This window comes from Musa acuminata, chromosome BXJ2-1 (genome assembly GCF_036884655.1).
Source record: "Musa acuminata AAA Group cultivar baxijiao chromosome BXJ2-1, Cavendish_Baxijiao_AAA, whole genome shotgun sequence".
NCBI lineage: Eukaryota > Viridiplantae > Streptophyta > Magnoliopsida > Zingiberales > Musaceae > Musa > Musa acuminata.
In genome coordinates, this window is record NC_088338.1 from 20,687,501 (window position 1) to 20,711,265 (window position 23,765).

The following is a 23,765-nucleotide window of genomic DNA, read 5'->3' on the forward strand; positions in this document are numbered from 1 at the left end:
CTTGCACAGGTTTTACAGCAACATATATACGTAAGAGTTCATTCAAATTATCGTTTCACAGTGTTAAAGTACAGCAGATTCCATCACCAATATTATTAAAGCCCACTTCCCGAACTAAAACACAGGAAGTCATACATATAAACCACACAGCGACTGCTAATATGAATACTTCGCAATCTCCATGATATCATAACTCTCTTACAAGCATCTCTTGATATTGCTTTTCCTGGTATTGAAGCAACGCAATACGACTCTGCGCCCGCAGCTGCTCGTAGAATCTTCTGATGAATTCCTCGGCCTCGTCGTCCACCTCTTGGCCCAATCCGCCGTCGTCGTCGTCCTCGCCGCCGGACGAATAGTTGGAGACGCGAACGGAGAAGGGAGACAACAACGGCGTACGACTCACCCCCGAGGCGAGCAGGTCGACGGAGGAGCAATGGGGCGAGTACTCGAGTTTCGGCAGCCGCACCACGGCCGGCCGGCGCAGGGTGTCGTCGTCGGGGGGCTCCTCGACGACCGGGTGCAGGCATGGGAAGTAGTTGTGGCGGCGCTTGGCGTGGAAAAACACAGGGTTGGGGCTGTTGCTGCACGAGAACTCGTACTCGCAACGGCCAAAGGCCGGGGTTTCGGGCCGCGAGTGCTGGTGGTGCGACATGAGACCGCGGAGGGATTTACCTAGGAGCTTCCCTCGCTTCATCATCAGCAGATTCGTGTCCATCAACAGCTTCCGCTTCGACGCGAAGCCTTTCCTCGCCATGAAGAAGGCCACTCGCAGGTAGTTCCATAGCTTCTTGCCGGCGACACGCGAGTGGAGCTCCATGCTTATGGGCTTCTACTCTCCGCGAGGTTTAGAACCTTAACCTCGCAGGAGAAGAGAGAGAGAGCCCATGACTGAGAGGCATGGAGGAGCGTGGAGCTCATTTATAGCTGGAGTACTTACGAGGCAACATCGAGGACACACTAAATGATGGGGTGTGGTGGTGAAGCAACGGATGAAGCAGCGCACTGATCACAGAAAGAAAAGTTTCGCGGACAAGAGAAGCCGCTTTTTCTGAGAAGACAGCTCAACTGCCAGCCACCCCGCGTCTCAGTAAAGCAAGAGGGACGCCGAAATTGGACCGGGCAGCTGCATTCAAATGCTGCACAAGAAAACATTACAGGTGGTTTCAATGCAGAATACCCTCTATGGAATTTATATATGTTCTTCCTATACTGTATTCGGCTTCGTGAGAAAATATGGAAATTTTGTTTCGTAAACAGAAAGTGATAAAGGCGAGACTCGGTCCCAAAACCGATAAGTAAGAATTTTACTAACTAAACTAGTGGTCAATTTGATTATAGAAATTCTGTCAGAATGATTCCCCAAGGAAGGAAGATTATTAGTCAAGCATTTTTGTAGGCCACTAAATCCATGCTATAGCACTCAATTCTTTTTTACTTTTTTTTTTTCAGACTTATTCTGGCCTATTTTTCGTTCGCCTGAAACCACGCATCACCAAGTTATCAAACTCCATTAAATTTCCAGGTTGTTTCTCACCAATGTGTCTGTACTGTCTTGAATCAAATTCGCAGCTCATTGGAAGAACTCCATCTGCTGGTCAAATTTTCTCTAGAAGAGCATTAATCTGACTTGCAAACTAAGCAATGGAGACGTTGATGTTAGGATTTGGTGAAAGCATAAGAAAGAAGAAGACTTTACCAAGTAACTTACATGGAGAAACCGTGTTCAAGAGCTAAATCCAACTGAGAAGACTACAACTTCAGCAGCTGTCTCCTTCTTAATTATTATATTTGCTAATCCAGGACTCGCGGATGTGCTAAAACCAACCGATTTAATGTCATTGGATCGAGGGCCGATAAGAGGAGATTTGAGTCAATAGCCCAACTAAACAAAAGTTCGAAGAAGCAAGTCAAAAGGAAAACAAAAAGAAGTTTAATCTCACATGGAGGATTTCCAGGAACGAGCAACACCAACCAATCGATTGGACTTTGTCAAATTGGACAAGGTCTAACATGATGAAATGGACTAGTATTAGTACAGTAACTTCAATGCAACGATCCATAAAGCTTCAAGCGAAAACATTTTATTTGAGAAGAGAGAAGAAATGACCAGCTGAATTTTTAGTAATAGTCGGTTTGAATTTATATATATAAAGAGAGATTATAAAATATAATAATTAGATTATTTTTTAATTAATAATAAATATAAAATATTTACTAGATCATTTCATAATATAGGAGATTACATTAAGATCATGATCTTTATTATTGATAGAATCATGATAATATGTTATCATAATTTGTATGATTTAGAATCAAGATAACATAATATCAAAATATTAAAAGGATCATGGTAATCTAATTATGAATTAATTTTCTCAATAATATATTTTCTAATATGCCCCTATGAGATAGTGCTGCTATCGGAGACATCGATCTTGGACCGAAGTAGAAGGAATTATTGGCGAGACAAAGGCTTAGTACGAGCATCTACAAATTGAGATAATTTATTTACTGCACATGTAATGTTTAATCAAGTAAATGCCAAATACCTAGGCTACTAACAACTTGACGATACTTAGTGGCATCACTGAGATTAGTACTATCAGATAGGGTAAGAGAAATACTTGTAGAGATTAGTATAGTAATAGTATTAGTTTCAAATATTTTAGTGTGATCAAGAAGGTTGTGAATATACTTCTGTTGAGAAATAAATATATCATTTGTCATGTAGATTATTTGAACACCAAAAAATTTACTAAGGGACCTAGGATTTTTAATAAAAAACATATTTCTAAGCTATTGAATAAACTAATTAATTATTATTAATTTATTATCGGCAATAATCAAGTCATCCATGTAAACTAGTAAAAACATGATTATGCTTTCATGAGAATAAATGAATAATGAATTATCATATTATGAGAATAAATGAATAATGAATTATCAGAGAATTATGAAATTCAACTAAGACTAGATGTATTTAAAATTCATGATACCAAGCATGAGGGGCCTTCTTGAGACCATAAAGAGTTTTATGCAACTTATTGATATATTAAGGAAGATTATGATTAATAAAGATTAGAGGTTGCCTCATAAATACATCCTCGAAAATATGATCATGAAGAAATACATTATTCATATTCGATTGTCGAAGTCCCAAATTGTTAGACAAAGCAGAACATAAAATAATAAAAATTACTATTGGATTCATAATGGGCTAAATGTGTCATCGTACTCAAAGGCCTAAATATTGATGAAACCTCTTTGTAACAAGTCTTACTTTTTACTTATGGATCCATCAGGATTTCGTTTGATACAAAAAACTCATTTACACTTGATAGAGGATATTTTGGTGCCACCCAATTGGCAGCCACCTCAGAGCATACATAGCACCACTTTGCCCAACTAGCAACCACCTTAGATTACGCATGATGCCACTCCAATAAAAATAGTGCACATATCTCAAAGTAGTGTGAAATGACACAAATTGACCCGAAAATGGTTGCATCTTGAAGTGACGCAGCCTAGTTCAGAAGCGATGCCATACTATAGGGTAATTGGAAGCGATGCCATATCATAAAGTCTAGGAGCTTACCGGGAGTCCGTTGGAAGATTATCGAGAGATCATCGGAAGTCCACTAGAAGATTACTGGAAGCCCATCGAAAGAAATCTAGACTTACTAGACTTGTTTTGTTTAGTGTATGCCTTAAAAATCGAAGTTAGCATATAATTAGGGTAAGGTTTGGGAGGTAATCCCATTAAACCTGTTAAGGGCCTACTAGGCTCGTAATTGGACTGTTTTAGGCTGGATTCAAGGCCCAAATAGGTTGTTGAACCCTATCTAGTAATGGCACAACTCGACTGGGGCGGTGGAACTGCCTAGGGCTTACTCACCAAGAAGCCTGGGTACTGGTACCATTGACAATTATTACTGTTAAGCAATGGTACCGTCTTGTTAGGTAGTGGTACCATCCTGTCAAGCAATGGTACAGTTAGAGCCCAGTCTCCGAGGCTTTGTCAAGTAGTAGTACCGTCAGACTAGGCGATGGTACTATCTAGTGTTAGAGTATCAAGTAGTAGTATCGCCCAATACCAGCGGTGGTACCGCTAGTACCTCGAAAACCCAAGATAAGATACTTTTAGGCTTCAATTTTGAAGCCATTGGGGCCTATAAATACCCCATTCCTTTCTGCATGAAAGTATATCAAACTGTGAACAAAATATTGAAGTGTTGGGGTATGAAAGAATTGTAAAAGTGCTAAGTGTTCTCCTCCCTCTCTAAGTTTTGTGATCATTCAAGTGAGGTGTGAGGCTTGTAAGGGTTCTATCCTAAACCCATGAAAATGTGAAAGTATTGTAAGAGGGTGGTTGGTCTTCGCCTATTGAAGGAAGACCATTAGTGGATGCTGGTGACCTTGACGGAGGAGGAATCAGAAGTGGACTATCATGGACTTAGTTAGTTTTGCCTAAGTCGTGCGGCACCCGTACGTGTTTGTCTGCAAAGGTCAGCCTCCCGAAACCTCCTATGGTCCCTTAGGACCTATAAAAGAGAAAACGAGTTAGAGAAAGTGTCTCACTCGGAATCCACAAGCAATCATTTTAGGAAACACTTCATAACTAATGCAAATTACAAACATACTTCACAAACTCTGAACGATCGCACAACAAAGGATCCAAAATGGTCCACCATAGATCGAAATCTCTCACAAGTATCCACATGATATAACCTTTATTTACAAGCCTAAAATGACCACCAAACCTAACTAAATTAGGATTATTAAGCCTTCAAATGTCCCTCTACATACTGTGCAAAGCATGAATAAACCAAAAGACATGGACATACATGAGCATTATATTAAACATCATGTTTACAGTTTTGTCCATGATAGGACGTAGGTCACAACGATCGAACCATTATAAATCCAATGTGTTCTTTCCTTACTACTTTCTTTCATTACTTATCTGCACTCTATACTTTACATTTACCCTAAGTCATTACTTTCATTACTTTTCGATATAAGCTTTGACGAAATAATTTTGTCGAACAAACCTTTCTAAATCAACATAATTTTTATCACTGCACTAATTCACCCCCCCCCCCCCCCCCCCCCCTCCTCTTAGTGACATATTGATCATAATAATTGGTAACAGAGCATGTCACTCTCAGTTTGGTTTGAAACCCAAAAGAGATGGCATTTGACGACAACCAAGAGGGACACTCAATCACACGTCCACCCATGTTCAATGGGACGAATTACACATATTGGAAAACTTGAATAAGGATTTATCTAATTTCTATGGATTTTGAGTTATGGAACATTATGGAAAACGACTTTCAAAAGTTTTCTCTTCCAATGAACGATTGGAATGAGTTGGAGAAAAAGACTTTCTGTTTCAATGCCAAGGCTATAAATGCCTTGTTTTACGATTTTGATAAAAATAAGTTCAATCAAGTATCTATTTGTGAAACGACATATACTCAAAATGCCAAGGCTATAAATGACTTTCGATATTTGACATATACTCAAAATCACTCATGAAGGCACTAGTAGAGTAAAGGAGTCTAAAATAAATCTTTTAGTCCATACTTATGAATTGTTTCGGATGAAACCAAGTGAGACCATTGGAGACATGTACACTTGGTTTACGGATGTCATCAATGGTCTAAAAGCACTTGATAAAAGTTTTTCTAACTTTGAACTCGTTAATAAAATATTGAGATCTCTTCCAAAGAGTTGGGACTCTAAAGTAATGGCCATTCAAGAGACTAAGGATTTGAATAATTTCCCTCTCGAAGAACTTATCGGGTCGTTAATGACCTAGGAGATGACTTGCAATGCTCATAAAGAGCTTGAGAACAACCTTCCAAAGAATAGGAAGGATATGACACTAAGAACTATAAAGATCACTTGAAAGGAAGTTCAAATGATGAGGACTATGATGATAACTTAGGACTCTTGACAAGAAAGTTCAAAATATTCATAAAAAAAATAAAATAAAAATAATACTAAAATTAAAATTGAACCCAAGAAAGAACAAGTTATATGCTACGAATACAAGAAGCCGGGACATTTCAAAAGCGAATGTCTCTAAGCGAAGAAAAAAAAAAAAAAAAAAAAAAGGTGCTCAAAGCAACATGAGATGATTCGAGCTATTCCGAATATGAAGAATAAAGTAACAAAGAAATCATTGTTAGGATCAAGAGCACTAAGAGGGGGGGGTGAATTAGTGCAGCAGAAAACCTTCTGCGATTAAAATCGAAAACTACGTTTGTTCGATAGAAGTGATTTTGGTAAGAAAACCGATTCGTAAATCACTTCAACTTTTGACTAGGAGAGATGCAGCAAAGATATGAACGCAGTTTGTAGTTATGATGGAAATCAGAATATAAGTGCAAACTGAAATACGATGTTCGTACGATAAAAGCTATTTCGGTATAAAAGCTGATTCTTAAACCACTTTAACTTGAGATAAGGCGAGATGCAGTTAAAGCAAAGATATAAAGGCAGTTTGCAGTTATAATGGAAATCAGAACGTAAGCGCAAACTGAAATACGACGTTCGTACGATAAAACTGATTTGCGTCTTAAACCCCGATTCGGAAAGCACTGAACTTTGAAACACGTTCGTAAAAACACAGAAGGCAGTAAGCTATTGAGGAGGTTTGCAGTAAAGATAAGATGTTCAAAGTAAATGCAAACCAAGATTTAGAGTGGTTCAGTCAATCTTGACCTACTCCACTTTTGGCTTCCTCCACCGACGAGGTCACCGACATCAACTAGAGGCCTTCCTTCAATAGGCGAAGGCCAACGACCCTGACCCTTTTACAGTTTCACTCCTTTTGACGGGCTTAGGAGACAACCCTTACAGAATTTTCTCTCCTCTCTTTACAACTCAGAACTTGGAAGAAAAGAGGGAGAACTTTTGGCTTTTATAACAATTTTGAGCTCTAAGAATCACAGAAAAAGATCAAGATTTCGGTGTAAGTTCATGCCATTTTAGTGCTGAATGGGTGGGGTATTTATAGGCCCCAACCCAGTTCAAATTTGGAGCTCAAAACTGTCAATTCCCGGAATTCCGGGATCAGGCGGTTGCACCTCCTGACTGGAGCGGTTGCACCGCCTGGCAGAGCTCGAAGACTAAGCCTCTAGGCGGTGCCACCTCCTGTCAGGGGCGGTTGCACCTCCTGCCAGAGCTCGAAGACCGAGCTCAGGCGGTTGCACCTCCTGACTGAGGCGATTGCACCGCTTGGCAGAGCTCGAAGACCGAGCTCAAGCGGTGCCACCTCTTGTCAGGGGAGGTTGCACCGCCCAATCTCGCTCGGAGACTGAGCCCAGGCAGTGCTACCACCTGGCTAGAGCGGTTGCACCTCCCAGTCTTGCTTGGAGACTGAGCTCAGGCGGTGCAACCTCCTGCCTTTGGCGGTTCAACCGCTTGGCAGAAATCAGGGTCCGAATGGGTTGATCCATTCGACCCAATTTGGGTTTTTCAGGGGCCCAATTGCCCCAAGATTAAGTTAATGGGATCACCTCCCATTTCTAAATTAATCATTGTGCTAACTACGATATTCCCTAAGACATTTACTGAAACTTGCTCCGATGCGTCAATCGCTTCTTTCGGCGAGCTTCCGGCAAACTTCCGTCGATCATCCGATGAACCCTCGGTGATGCTCCTGCGGACTTCCGGCAAACTCCTGGACTTACGACGATTCACTTGGCGAGTTCTGACGAGCTTCTTTGGCAAGCTTATGGACTTCTCGGATTTGTTCCCGCAGAATCTCTGACGATTGTCCGAACTTCCGTCGAACTCTCGAACTCCCAACGTGATCATTGTCTTGACTCCGGCGCAACTCCTGCTGCATGTCTTACTTTCATCGTAGTTAATCCTGCACACTTATCTTAGCATATAGATTAGATAATAAATGACAATTGACTTCATCATCAAAATCTGAGATTCAACAATCTCCCCCTTTTTGATGATGACAATCAATTGATAATGGAGTTAAACTTAACTCCCCCTGTCTATATGCCATACTTGAGATAAGTCATTCTTGAATTCAAAACCTAAGAATTCAAGAGACATATTGATAAGTTAGAATCATTTGAACTTATCAATACTCCCATCATGATGTATCTTTCTGAAGATGATGTCAAGGCTTGACATTCATTTTCAAATTTTACATAACAAGTTTGAATGATGGTAATAGTAGCAATTCATCATATTGTAAGATGTCAACATGTAAAGCTGTGAAGTATTACATTTCATCACATGGTAAGATATCAACTCGTAGAATTACGATGCAAGTTTTTTGTTTGATATCTTGACACGATACAAACAAGGCATAATGCAAATTAATCATAGCATCTGTTCATATATCTCTTGGCGATGCAAGCATGGCATAATCATAGCATCAATGTTTATAGCATCAATTCATATATTTCTCCCCCTTTGTCATCAACAAAAAGCATGGTAGTTGTGATACCAGGAGAACAATATAAGCAAATTTTGAGCATAAGTGCGATAATTGTTCATGCCTTTACTGGGTTCATGTTATTTTCCAATAGTAAGTGATAGGAAATCTGTTGAATCTCATATTTTGATGATGAAACTACTTAATATATGTTTATGATTTAATATGCGTTTTGAGTGACGCAGGGTGCTTCGATCAGGATGAGACAATTAAAGCAGGAACATCATGTTGTGCCGGAAGAACATGTCAGAAGATTGGACGTCGGGCCGGTGGATCGGTCGACGTATCGACAGAAGGCTTCGGGCTGTGGACTCGAGCATCGGGCCAAGAAGAGTGGGTATTGTGCCAAGGATATCGGAGTTGCGGAGTCAACTGGCCGATTGGGCAATAGGCTGTTGGAAAGGACGATGCGCCGAAGAATCGGACGAAGCGTCGAGGGACCAATGACATGCCGGACAACTTGATTAATTGCTTAGGATTAATTGTCTCGATCGAAGTTTTTGTTTTTGTGTGTGCAGGATTAACTACGATGAAAGAAAGACAAGCAGCAGGAGTTGCGCTAGAGTCAAGTTCATGATCACATTGGGAGTTCGAGAGTTCGACGGAAGTTCGGACGGTCGTCGGAGGTTCTGCGAGAACAGATCCGAGAAGTCCAGAAGCTTGCCAAGCGAAGCTCGTCGGAACTTGCCAAATGGATCGTCGCAAAGTCCAGGAGTTTGCCGGAAGTCCGCAGGAGCATCACCGAGGGTTCATCGGATGATCGACGGAAGTTCGCCGGAAACTCGCCGGAAGGAGCGATTGACGCACCGAAGCAAAGCTGCAGAAGTTGTCTTAGATTTAATCGTAGTTAGCACATTGATTAAGTTGGAAAATGGGAGGTGATCCCATTGGCTTAATCTTGGGGCAATTGGGCCCCTGAAAGATTGAAATTGGGCCGAATGGAATGAACCATTCGGACCCTGATTGCACCAGGAGGTGCAACCGCCCAGGCCAGGAGGTGGCACCGCCTGGGCTAGGCTTCCCAGCGAGACTGGGCGGTGCAACCTCTCCAGCTGGGAGGTGGTACCGCCTGAGCTCAGTCTTCGAGCAAGACTGGGCGGTGCAACCTCCCTGGCAGAGAGGTGGCACCGCCTGAGCTCAGTCTTCGAGCAAGACTGGGCGGTGCAACCTCCCTGGCAGAGAGGTGGCACCGCCTGAGCTCTGCCAGGCGGTGCAACCTCTCCAGTCAAGAGGTGCAACCGCCTGATCCCAGAATTCCGGGATTTGATTGTTTTGAGCTCCAAATTTGAATTGGGTTGGGGCCTATAAATTCCCAACCCATTCAGCACTGAAAATATAAAGAACTCAAGCCGAAATCTTGATCTTTTCAGTGGTTCTTAGAGCTCAAAACTGCTAGTTTTCCTCCTCCTTCTGTTCTTCAAGTTTGAGTTGTAAAGAGAGGAGAGAAAACATTTGTAAGGGTTGTCTCCTAAGCCCGTCAAAAGGAGTGAATCTGTAAGAGGGTAGTTGGCCTTCGCCTATTGAAGGAAGGCTCCTAGTTGACGTCGGTGACCTCGCTGGTGGAGGAAGCCAAAAGTGGAGTAGGTCAAGACTGACCGAACCACTCTAAATCTCTGGTTTGCATTTATTTTGAGCACTTTATCATTACTGCAAACCTCCTACATAGCTACTGCTCTCTGCGCTTTTACGAACGAGTTTTGTGCAGTTTACGTTCACATCTTAATTCCATTTACAAACTGCAAACTGCTCTTTGCGCTTTTACGAACGAATTCTGTGCAGTTTACGTTTACGTCTTGATTCCATCTACAAACTGCAAACTGTCTCTCTGCGCTTTTACGAATGAGTTCTGTGCAGTTTACGTTCACGTCTTGATTTCATTTACAACTGCAAACTGTCTTCTGCGCTTTTACGAACAAGGTTCTGTGCAGTTTACGTTTACGTCTTGATTTCATTTAGAACTGCAAACTGTCATCTGCGTTTAGACGCAAACTGCGTTTAGACGCAAACTGCGTTTAGACGTAAACTGCGCTTAGACGCAAACTGCGTTTAGACGCAAACTGCGTTTAGACGTAAGCTGTGTTTAGACGTAAACTGCACTTAGACGCAAACTGTGTTTAGACGCAAACTGCGCTTAGACGCAAACTGCGTTTAGACGTAAATTTGCGTTTAGACGTAAATCTGCGTTTAGACGTAAATCTACGTTTTAGACGTAAAACTGCGTTTAGACGTAAACTACGTTTAAACGTAAAACTGCGTTTTAGACGTAAACTGAGTTTGAACGTAAATCTGCGTTTAGACGTAAATCTGCGTTTAGACGTAAATCTGCGTTTAGACGTAAAACTGCGTTTAGACGCAAACTGCATTTAAACGTAAATTGTGTTTAGACGTAAACTACGTTTAGACGTAAACTGCACTTAGTCATAAGTTATCTTTGAGTCAGCTTTTACTTCAAAACTGATTTTTATCGAACGAACGCAGCTTTTGTTTTTAATCGCTAAAAGATATCCGCTGCACTAATTCACCCCCCCCTCTTAGTGCTCTCGATCCTAACAAAATCAAGCATATAAAGGAAGGCATGATACGTAGATTGCTTTGAATACTTCTTCCTTTTTATTTGTTATAATCTTTTTGCATGAAGGAGGAAAGCCATTTGTGATACCAGCTATTTGTGAGTTTACTTTGAGTCAAGATATGTGTGTGAAACAGCTTTTTGCAAGTAAAAATACTATCATCCATATTTCAAGATGGAATTCATAAGCAGGAATCATTTCATCAAATCATTTCAGAAAAATGTTTTTCATAAGAGTGTATGAGAAAATCTGATTTTTAGCATTCCAATTGTTAAGCGAATCCGAAAATGAAATAAACACTTTCATGCATTCAGACAAGACTATGCTATAGATTTTTAAATACAATCATGAAGACAAAATATTTTTGTATTCAACACATAATTTACAACATGTTATTTAGGCATGTAATGACAATCAAGTGATTTGATCATTCAATGAAGTCCGAAAAATAATTTTAACTAGTTTATGTATTCGGACACATCAACATTCCTAATTCTCTTCTTATGAAATCAAATTGCTCTTCACTTAGAGGTTTTGTAAAAATATCAGCTAGTTGATGTTTAGTGTTAATATCATGGCAATGTCATGACTTATCAACTGCATTGGTATAACATTTTCTCAAATTATATTTATCATGAAAATCAAGGCACAAGGTTTTCAAAACATTTAGTTTCAATGTAAAATTCGAGATAAACAATGAGAGATATGCTCAAAAAAATATATCAGGTAACCATATCAAGGATCAAGGCAAAGCCCATCATGGTGAGTAACATAAGGAGTTTACAACAACAGGTGATTGTATTCATACAAGCTCATTCATGAGGTGGAAAATTAAAGTGCATGAATAAAGAGTCAAATTGTCGATGAATTTGCTGCAGCTCAGATAGGATTTGATCTTGTCGATGTTCAAGCCGTTCTTGTCTTTGTTCGAATCGGTCCATCCGAATCCCAATATCTTCGATAGATGATGTATGAGTTTGCTCAAATGGATGTGTTTCCTCAAAGGGACAGATCGGAGGAGATTGGGTACCCCTAAAGACTGGTGTTTCCGGTTCTGGTTCAGGTTGAGGGGGATCGGTTCTTCTAGGCATTCTAACCCAGTTACCATTTCTATAAAAACATCTTAATCGGTGAAGTAGATTTTTATTTATTATGCTAAACCTATCTACTTTTATTACTTCTTCTTTCGGTGGTATTAGAATATCGTAAGCTTTCATTATTCTAGTGATTATACCACCATATGGGAGCATCATGTCTTTCTTAGATAGTTCTAACATGTTTTGTTGGATAAGATAACCAAGACAGATGTCATGTCCTTTCATGATCAAATACATAGTTCCTAATTCTAATTGGCTTACTTCATCATGATGGTATTGTTTAGGGAGAATGATGCTAGTTATGATATGATGAAGTACCTTAGTGTTTAGAGGCAGTAGATGTTCACAACTTTTAGGAACAAATGCTAAGTTGGGATTGGTGAAAATTGTTCCTAAGGCTTCAACATATTGTCACGGACTTAGCTGGTTTTGTCTAAGTCGTGCGGCACCCTTGCGTGTCCGTCCGCAAAGGTCAGCCTCCCCGAAGCCTCCCATTGTCCCTTAGGACCAACAAAAGAGAGAACGGGTTAGAGAGAACGCCTCAATCGGGATCCACAAGCAAACATCTCCGAAAAATACTTCATAGACAATGCAAATTATAAACAGACTTTACAAGCTCTGAACAGTGGCACAACAAAGGGTAAAATGATCCATTACAGACCGAAAATCTCTCGTACGTATCCACATGACACAACCTTTATTTACAAGCCTAAAGAGGCCACCAACCCAACTAAAATGGGGCTATTAAGCCTTCGGCCGCCCCTCTACATGCTGTATAAGGCATGAACATGCCAAAAGACACGGACATACATGAGCATTACATCAAACATCTTGTTTAGAAGTTTGTCCGTGACATTCTCCCCCACTTATTCCTTCGACGTCCTCGTTGAAGCCTTTGTCGACACTGCAACTCCTCACCTTTGCTGAGTCTTCAATCTTCTACTCTAGCTACAATGCGCCTCTTGGCTCCCAGCTACTCTCCGCTGCTGTTTTTGAGTAGTTGAACCTTTGATCTGCCATGCTGCTTCAACTCACCAATGACTCTGACTTTGGTGTGGGGTTGGTTGAGTTGTGTTGATCATCGTTGATTCCTGCGGATCCCCCAGATGAAGGAAAAGACCAACCTTACTGCGCCAGTCTCTCAAATTCCTCATGCTGCTTGAACTGGGTGGATGCTTGTTGGAGCTTTAACGAGCATCGTCTCGTAAACTTCTGAAGTTTTTGGGTCCTTCCTCCACAAAATTTGCTCATTGACTCTTCTTTCACTTAGTTGTCACATCCAAGTAGGTTCGCATCACTTCCGCTTTCGATTGGCATTTCGTTGGGAAATGAATCGGACAATCTACTCTTAGTAGCACTAATCACCGTTGGTGAGGATTTGACAACTATTGTCTTCCATTATCTTCGAAGGGTCTTTGAACTTGTGCAGAGCTCCTCTTCTGGATAGATAAGAGAATTGGGGTACTCAGTTTCGCCCATTCTCTTAAGAATTGAGAAGGTAAAGGTTACTTGACTTCGCCCGCCTCCTCGAGGTTGTACTCCATGCATCGAGCTGGTTACTAGCCTTCGCTTGCTCTTTGCTCACACTTCTGAAGCACTTGGAAGTGTTTGCACTCCTTGCGTTGACTTAGTTACTGTGATTCACCTTCTCAATGCCATCGAACTTCTGGAATGCAGGAAGTTTTCACCCCAACTTGGAGTAATTCTCTCATAGGTTTGGTCGCCTCTGGGATTGTACCATTTTCTCCATCAACCCTACCGCCTACTCCACTGAGTAGCAAAGGTACATCACCGCATACTGCCTGCTTCGTTCCTTGGTTATGCACTCTTGCATGACCCGAAGTCCTTCACTTTCGGCTATCTTGATGAGAAGCACATTGACACCGGTCTTACGAAGTTCTTCGGCCTCTGCCCTTTAGCCTTGTCTCGGTACTTGGAGATTGCCTCTGTATTCTCCACCTCCTCGGCCCCTTTCACGACCAAGCACTCTCCCTCCATGAGAGCAAGGGATCAATGACTTTCATGGAAGTCCCGCCTCTGCGGTACCATGGCGCTGCCATGCCCATGGCCCTACTATCCATCGCCTCGCATCTGCATCCCTTTTCTTCACGATCAGTAGATATGTCTCCGTGGCACTCCTCTGAGTCTACCTCCATTCTAACTGATGCTTGATTTTGGGTAGCTAAGTCCCTCTGGACTCGTCGTCGCTTCCTCACCCCTTTCGACCCCTTGCTTCAACACCTCTGTGTTCTCCAAGCAGTCCGTTTGGTCGATGGAAAGACAGACTGCAACTCCCATGTATGGCCTCTGCCATCACGTTGTAGGGTTTGCACCGATTCTGTTCTCCTTAGCTTCCTTGGTAGTAACGTTCGCTTACTCGGCCTTGTCCTCTGACTTGCCAGGATCCCTTAAGCAAATATGAGCTCTGGAGTAGTCCAACTCTCCAGCTATTTCGATCATACCTCTGCATGATCAAGTCCCTCCCATGGGACTCACTAGTACTTGCATTCGAACTTTTCCCTTAGTGGAACACAGCCCCCATATGCTGATGACCAAGGTTTTCATCCGATGCAAAATTCGATGCACGCACGAAAGACCCGCCTCTACGGTACTATGGCCTTCACTCCTTGAATCCATAGCCCTTCTTGCCGTCGTGTTGTTCACCGAAGTGGAGCTTCCAGTAGCTCCCGATCATACCTCCATATGATCTAGTCCCTCCCATGGGACTCACTGGTACTTGCATCCGAACTTTTCCCTTAGCGGAACACAGCCCCTATATGCTGATGACCAAGGTTTTCATCCGATATAAAATTCGATGCACGCTCGGAAGACCCACCTCTGCGGTACCATGGCCTTCACTCCTTGAATCCATAGCCCTTCTTGCCGTCGTGTTGTTCACCGAAGTGGAGCTTCCAGTAGCTCCCGATCATACCTCCATATGATCTAGTCCCTCCCGGGACTATGTCGTGTGTATCGCATTGCCACGAACTGTTCCACCACGATCCGCTGCACCATGTCACCTCCTGGTGACATCTCCATTGCATTCTGATCCTTGTGGAATAAACTCGAATTGTGAACCCTCCATGTGTGGCCTCTGCCAATACATCGCAGGGTCTCTTCCACCTTCGATTTTGTTCGCTCCTTTGGCAATCAACCTTCATCCACCCACTCTTGGGTCACACCTAGATGAAGCACCGCTCTAGGACAGTCCATCACCTAGTAGCTCCCGAAGTCCACCGACTTCACTATAATTTGTGCACCATTGTCTGGATCCTGGGCCTCTGCCCCTACCAGCACAATCTTCGCTGCGCACCACTTCCTTCATGGCAAATTGAATGACAACACTGTGACATATTCTTCAAGAGTACCCGCCTCTATGTCCTCTTGCCCTGTGCTAAGGCCTTCTGAACCCAACTTCGTCTCCGCAAATTGAGTCGCCTTAGTTCCTCCATCAAATGCTTTTCCGAGATAAGGTGCATGTGCCCAGAAGCTCCCTTCTTCTTCGGCACCATGCAAGATGAGTCCGCTCCGTCAGAATGAAGGACCCATGGAACAACATGATCCTACTCTTGCCTCTGGAAGAGTTCATGTCCTTGACCTCTGTCTAAGGAAAGCACTGTGCCTCTGCTCCATGTTCCAACTTCTATGCTGGCTCCTTTCATGCGGCTTGAGTACTTTGCCAAGTTACACCCAAGTTGCTCCGCTCCTCGTTTTTGCATTGAGTCGATGGTGGCCCTCGTGCCCACCATTCCACGGGTCAGCCCTCCCTTGAGTCCGATCTCCACATCGACTCCAAGTGTGCCTCCATTTAAGTTGCTTTGGGTCGCTCCCCCACTTGATCTCGCAATGCATCCACCAATGCATTCTCTCGAGCGAGATCATGCGACGACTCCTCGCCGCTTGCTCAGTCCATCGAGCTTCGTGGAGTTGTTGTTTGTTGAGGTACTCCTCCTCAACATGTGAGGTCCGTCTCATATGATTCTCCCTCTAGAGAGCCGGGACTTATCCCTCCTGGATAACTGTCCCATTGGAGCAACATCTCTCTTCGTTTCGGAGACCACCATCCCCTTGGACTACTCTGATCTGCTGAAGAAACTGTGCATTGTTCTGCCTCCTGCAAACGTACTTGCTAGATTGCGACTCCACGTCAATACAGCCCCCGCTGCACCACTCAAGGCCTAGCAACATGCTGAACTCATTGCACACTTCAGCCTCCTACGGACGTATCCTTCACATGCCAAAGAGAAAGTTTCAATGCTCCATGGCGCCGAGTTTCGGTCACCTTGGGATGGCCACGAACATTCCATCGTCCGCATACAAGCCCATGCATGAGTACCAAATTCTTCGAGTTAGCAATTCCCCTCACCTCTGTGAGCTTTGCATAACTCTTTTGGTCGTTGAGTAACTTGTTCCACCTTGCATGGTCTCATCCTTTACCAAGCGCCTCGCTTGTCTTAAGCACGATCAAGTATAGTTGTCAACGTTGAGCCGCAGCTCAAACTCAGCCATCCTAACCTTTGTGCGATCCAAATTCTTCTAAGCTTGCCTGTTCTCGTGGTGCCTCTTGCGCGAAGGGTTGGCCATTCCTCTGAATGCCAATGTCAGATGCCCGCTCCTCCGAGTGACTCCTTTTCCCTACATCTCCATGCCCGTTTTCCCCCAAACGGTCGCGCGTGTGCTGACTGCCCTCAACGCAGCCCTGCTAGGTCCCCCACGTTTGCATGCTAAGTGTTTCTATGAGTGCTTGTCCCGCTCTGATACCATCTGTCACGGACTTAACTGGTTTTGCCTAAGTTGTGCGGCACCCTTGCGTGTCCGTTCGCAAAGGTTAGCCTCCCCGAAGCCTCCCATTGTCCCTTAGGACCAACAAAAGAGAGAACGAGTTAGAGAGAACGCCTCAATCAGGATCCACAAGCAAACATCTCCGAAAAACACTTCATAGACAATGCAAATTACAAACAGACTTTACAAGCTCTGAACAGTGGCACAACAAAGGGTAAAATGGTCCATTACAGACCAAAAATCTCTCGCACGTGTCCACATGACACAACCTTTATTTACAAGCCTAAAGAGGCCACCAACCCAACTAAAATGGGACTATTAAGCCTTCGGCCGCCCCTCTACATGCTGTACAAGGCATGAACATGCCAAAAGACACGGACATACATGAGCATTACATCAAACATCTTGTTTAGAAGTTTGTCCTGTTAGGATCGGAGCGGCACTAAGAGGGGGGGGGGGGGGGTGAATTTGTGCAGCGGTGAAGTGCGATAAACTTTTCACGATTTAAACACTTTTTGGAAACTTCGTACGATAAAAGCAACGTTTTCGTTTAAAACCGTTTCGATTGCGTTTTAACTTGAAGAGATAAGTAAGACGGAGACAAAGCAGTATAGCATTAAAGTGCAAATGGTTTGCAGTAATATAAATGACAATAAGTAAATGCAAACCAGAGATTACGTCGATTTTACAGTGGTTCGGTCAAATGACCTACATCCACTTGTGAGGCCCCTCTTCGATGAGGCTCCCACCTTCCACTAGTAAATCTCTTGAAAGGGAAGGGTAAATACCCCTCTTACAACTTTTACAAGCGGTTCACTCTCTTACAGATTTTCAGCAAGAAAGAAGGAGGTGAACACTAGCAGATTGAAAACAAGACTAGCAAAGACTCTTCTAAGACTTTTCTCTCAATCACTTGCTGCTCAAAAAGTTGTGTTCTCAGTTGAGACTTGAGGGGTATTTATAGGCCTCAAGAGGATTCAAATTTGGGCTCCAAAAATTTGAATTCTCTTATGTTCCCGATGCTGGCGGTGCCACCGCCCAGCGCTCGGGTGCTAGACGGTGCAACCGCCCAGCCCAGGAGGTGTCACCGCCCAGCTCTCGGGTGCTGGGCGGTGCCACCGCCTAGCCTAGGTGGTGCCACCACCTAGGCCAATTCAGCTCACTAGTTGGGCTCCAAACTTGGCCCAAACCAGTCCGAACTCGGGCCCAATTAGCCCCTACTTGGGTTATAGGATTAATACCTAATCCTAATCCTAATTAACATGCTAACTATGAATTTAAAGATATTTTCTAAGCTATTACAAAGTCCGTACGTCAAGACTTCTTCCAGCGAGCTTCCGGCGAACTTCCGGCGGTCTTCCGATAAACTCTCGAAAACCATTCTACGGACTCCCGGCAAGCTCCTAGACTTCACGATTTGATCTTGGCGAGTTCCGATGAGCTTCTTTGGCAAGCTCCGATCTTTCTCGGCGAGCTCCGCGAACTTCCAACGAACCTTCCGGCGAGCTTCCGAAAAACCCTTCGGCAAGCTCCCTACTCATTCTTGGCTAGTTCCGGCAGCATTCCCGATGAACCTTCGGACTTCCGTCGAACTCTTGAACTCGCAATGAATCCTTCGTGCTTGACTCCGACACTTTGTTTTGCTTTATGTCTTCGTCGTTATCGTAGTTAATCCTGCACACACAAGCAAAAACTCTACTCCGATCTAGACAATTATTATAAAGCGAATTGACATTCTGTTGCCCGGCACATCATTGGTTGGCACTTCATCCGATTCTTCGGCGCATCGTCCTCTCTTGCAGCTTGTTGCCCAATCGGCGGTTGACCTCCGCAACGTCGATATCCTTGGCGCAATTCTACTCTTGGCCCGATGCCCGACGTCCGAAGCCTTCTGCCATCCAATATCCTAACGTGATCTCCTCCGGCGCAACGTCAATTCCTCCTGCCTTAATTGTCTAATCCTGATCGAGTAGACCTGCATCACTCAAAATGCAGTTAAACATAAACATAATTATCAATTGGTTTCATCATCAAAATACGAGATTCAACAATGTCCCCCTTTTTGATGATGACAACCAATTGATGACGGAGTTAAACTTGACTCCCGGAGTTTAATCAAACTCCCCCTATCAATATGCCATATTGATAGAACTTTGAATTCAAACTGAATTCAAGTCATTGCAATATTCATCATGAATACTTGCAACATGTCATTATGAACTCATGCATAGACTTATGCATATCATGTCATCAACATACTTCTCCCCCTTTGTCATCAACAAAAAAAGTACAACTATTCTTTGTGTTTGTAATATAAGTTCAACTCATTGCATGAAAAACATAATATTAAGTTTTATCATCATGCAGTTTTGAAGCTAGAAAATTTAGCAAGTAATGCATCATGCTTAGGACATTCAAGCTATCAAGTTTTAGATATGCAAGTTTTACATCATACAAGATAGCACTTTTGGTAATGTTCAAGATAGCAAGTTCTACATCATGCAAGCTAGCAATATTGAGATGTTCAAGAAAGCAACTCTTGTTTCTTGAAATATGCAAATTTGTCAAGTTTTGCTAGATGTGCAAGTTAGCATTTTTGCCTCTTAAGATAAGCAAGATAGCACATTTGCTTCTTTTGAGATAGCAACTTTTTGCTTCTCTTTAGACTACAAGCTAGCAATTTTTACGATATGTAAGTTTCATAATATACAAGCTAGCAAAAATTTCGAAAGCAAATGCAAGATAGCTTTCTTGTGTAAGCTCATAATTCTTGCTTCCTATTGCAATGTGCAAGTTGCAAGTTTTGCTTCTTGAGATAGGCAAGATAGCACTTTTGTAATTTTTGTTTCTTAAGATAGGCAAGCTTGTGATGTTCAAAATAACAAGCTCTTTCTTCTAGAAGTGCCATTTTTACTTTCTTTGCAAAGTGTAAGCTAGCAAAATATTTGAAAAAGTGATCAAGTTTTGCAACATACAAGCTAGCAAAAATGCCAAACTAGCAAGAGATAATGTTTTACATGAGGCAAGCAAACAATTTGACAAATGTTACATTTGCATCTTCTCTTTTGAGAAGTGCAATTTTTGCTTTCATCTTGAATTGTGCAAGCTAGTTAGTTTGCCTCTTTTCATGATGTCCACGCTAGAAATTCTTGCTCCCCCTTTGTCATTGTCAAAAAAAAGGGAAGACCCTTATATCAATTTTCATATTATGACAAAGGTAAGTATCATTCTTATTTGTGCATCATTATATATTCAAATTAAAACATACACAATTTCAATAACCTTATTTTTCATGCATGATACCGAAAAATAAATCAATCATCATTAATAAGCATATCATACATGATACTCAAACATTAAAATTTTCAAGCATTTATCAACATGTTGATCATGATACCAAACATTCATCATTTAAAGCATTCATGATACACATCATATGCAATAAATACATCATGTACATCATTATCATAAGTATTGCATACATCATTTTATCTTTATGAATATTTCATCATTGTATGCATCATACCAAAACATTTCAAGCCATGCAAGCCATAAATACAAAGAAATCATGTCATGAAGGATAAAATCATTTGAATACCAAAAGACATGATTCATATAGTAAATATCTTCTTTAAATAAAATATCAAGAAAAATCATAGGAGTACAAAGAAGAGATCTTGTTTTAAAAGAAAAATCAAGTAATAACTTCAAGAACTCACAAGGAAAAATCATGATTCATTTAGAAAATCTCCTCTCAAGAGAATATCAAGTAAAATCGTAGAAGATCGATTAATGAGAAATTTTGATTTATAATAAAATCTCATATATCGAATGTCGAGAAATCAAAATGATGATTTATATAAAAAAAATATCACAAGTTATATTCAAGAGAAAAATCATCATTCATTTTTAACTTATTCAATTTGTCACATCAATATTTCTTAGATATGCATGATACCAAAACGTGGTTTTAAATTTTTAACATATAACATGCATAAATTGAAAGGAGAAGGGAAGAATTCAAACGTACAAAGATTTCAACCATCTCATAAACAAATGTAAGACCAAGTCATGAATCCAAAATTCCATGAATCAAAATGATCATCAAAGGTAATCTCATGTTATTCCAAGAAATCAATATCATGATTTTGATAAAACTCATTTCAAATTTAAATCATCAAAATCATCAAAATATCAACATTACTTTCAAGAGATTCAAAATGGTATACATAGATTTATCATAATAAACATCAAGATCAATAGGATAGAGAAAACTAATTTTTCAAGGAAAAAATATTTTCCTCTTTTTAGTTGTTTCAATTCATATGATTTTATTTCACTTATACCAAATAAAAACATGTATAATGTTTAAAACCGAAAGTGTAAGATTTATTACAACAAAGATTAATAAGGCACTTTCATTATGGTACAAATCAATAATCTATAAATCACAAGATTCATATGCATAATTTTGAAATTTATTAAGCATGATCATTATGCATGACACTAAAACATGGTTTCAAAATGGTTAATATTTTCATTACATCATTATGCAATGGTTTCATTGAACATAATTTTGAATGATTCTTATAGATAACTAAAACTTCTTTAGTTTTAATTTATGTGATTGACTTTATATTAGCATGCTCAAGTTTTGTTCTTATGTCAAAAACATACATCATGTTTGAAAACCAAAGACAAGGTTTAAAAAAAATATCATCAAGCCTTCCATATAAAAACCATGCATCATCATTGAAAGTTAATATGGAAATCATCAAAATGCACATTCTTACTTCTCAAGTACATATATATGATTATTTAAATCTAACATTTTATTCTATTAACATAAAACATACAATTTTCAAGAAAAATAATTATTCAAAAGAAAAGAGAAAATGCATCATGGAAAACATCAAGTAATTTCAAAATAATTCAAGAGAGTTGAGTTACTTACCTTGTAGTCGAAGCCCGTCAAAGCCCAATTCTCCGTTTCACCTTTGGAAGTTCTTGATTCATCCTTGGTTGCCTTCCTCTTCTTTGGCCTCTCCCTCCGTTCAAGTTCATTGTTTATTTTAGATTTTTGTTTAGTAAACTTATTACGATTTAGTGTTCGAAGTTCAAGTTCATCATTGTCCTCATCACTTGAGTCATTGCTCAAGTGGTATTCATTTGTTCGGGGTTCCAAATCCTTCCTGTTCTTTGGAAGGTGGTTCAAGTGTTCATTGTGTTCATCATGTGCATTGCGCACTATTTCATATGTCATCAACAAACCAATTAGTTCTTCAAGTGGAAAAATATTTAAATCTTTTGTTTCTTGTATTGTGGTTATTTTAGAGTCCCACCTTTTTGGAAGGGATCTTAAGATCTTGCTTACGAGATCAAAATTCAAAAAAGATTTACCAAGAACTCTTAGATTATTGACGACATCCGTGAAACGGGTGTACATGTCGCCTATAGTCTCGCTTGGTTGCATTTGAAAAAGCTCAAAATCATGCAATAAAATGTTAACTTTCGAGTCTTTGACTTTACTAGTTCCCTCGTGCGTGATTTCAAGTGTTCGCCAAATATCGAAAGCCGTTTCGCACGTAGAAATCCGATTGAACTCATTTTTGTCCAAAGCGCAAAATAAGGCATTCATAGCCTTTGCGTTTAAAGAAAAATATTCCTTCTCCAAATCCGACCATTCGTTCATTGGTTTAGAGGGAAGTTGAAAACCATTTTCAACGATATTCCATAAATCCAAATTCACAGAAATCAAGAAAACTCTCATTCGAGTTTTCCAATAAGTGTAGTCCAATCCGTTAAGCAATGGTGGACGAACAACCGATAAGCCCTCTTGAAAGCCATGAAGAGCCATTTCTCTCAGGTGTAAATCCGAAATGAGAAATACCGGGCTCTGATACCAATTGTTAGGATCGAAGTGGCACTAAGAGGGGGGGGGTGAATTAGTGCAGCGGTGAAGTGCGATAAACTTTTCACGATTTAAACACTTTTCGGAAACTTCGTACGATAAAAGCAACGTTTTCGTTTAAAACCGTTTCGATTGCATTTTAACTTGAAGAGATAAGTAAGACAGAGACAAAGCAGTATAGCATTAAAGTGTAAATGGTTTGCAGTAATATAAATGACAATAAGTAAATGTAAACCAGAGATTACGTCGATTTTACAGTGGTTAGGTCAAATGACCTACATCCACTTGCGAGGCCCCTCTTCGATGAGGCTCCCACCTTCCACTAGTAAATCTCTTGAAAGGGAAGGGTAAATACCCCTCTTACAACTTTTACAAGCGGTTCACTCTCTTACAGATTTTCAGCAAGAAAGAAGGAGGTGAACACTAGCAAATTGAAAACAAGACTAGCAAAGACTCTTCTAAGACTTTTCTCTCAATCACTTGCTGCTCAAAAAGTTGTGTTCTCAGCTGAGACTTGAGGGGTATTTATAGGCCTCAAGAGGATTCAAATTTGGGCTCAAAAAATTTGAATTCTCTTATGTTCCCGATGTTGGCGGTGCCACCGCCCAACGCTCGGGTGCTGGACGGTGCAACCGCCCAGCCCAGGAGGTGTCACCGCCCAGCTCTCGGGTGCTGGGCGGTGCCACCGCCTAGCCTAGGCGGTGCCACCTCCTAGGCCAATTCAGCTCACTAGTTGGGCTCCAAACTTGGCCCAAACCAGTCCGAACTCGGGCCCAATTAGCCCCTACTTGGGTTATAGGATTAATACCTAATCCTAATCCTAATTAACATGCTAACTATGAATTTAAAAATATTTTCTAAGCTATTACAAAGTCCGTACGTCAAGACTTCTTCCAGCGAGCTTCCGGCGAACTTCCGGCGGTCTTCCGATA

The 23,765-nt window shown here is 41.2% G+C and overlaps 1 protein-coding gene across 1 annotated transcript; it reads right to left on the minus strand.

Moving 5' to 3' along the window:
- Positions 1-25: 25 nt before the first annotated feature.
- LOC135598149 (uncharacterized) lies at positions 26-1,097 on the minus strand. Its single transcript, XM_065091691.1, has one exon. The coding sequence runs from the start codon at positions 818-820 to the stop codon at positions 188-190; it is 633 nt and encodes a 210-aa protein (XP_064947763.1). The 5' UTR covers positions 821-1,097; the 3' UTR covers positions 26-187.
- Positions 1,098-23,765: the final 22,668 nt, after the last annotated feature.

Bases quoted from the DNA above. Each gene is read 5' to 3' on its own strand.
- LOC135598149 (XM_065091691.1), bottom strand. From the start codon at position 820: ATGGAGCTCCACTCGCGTGTCGCCGGCAAGAAGCTATGGAACTACCTG.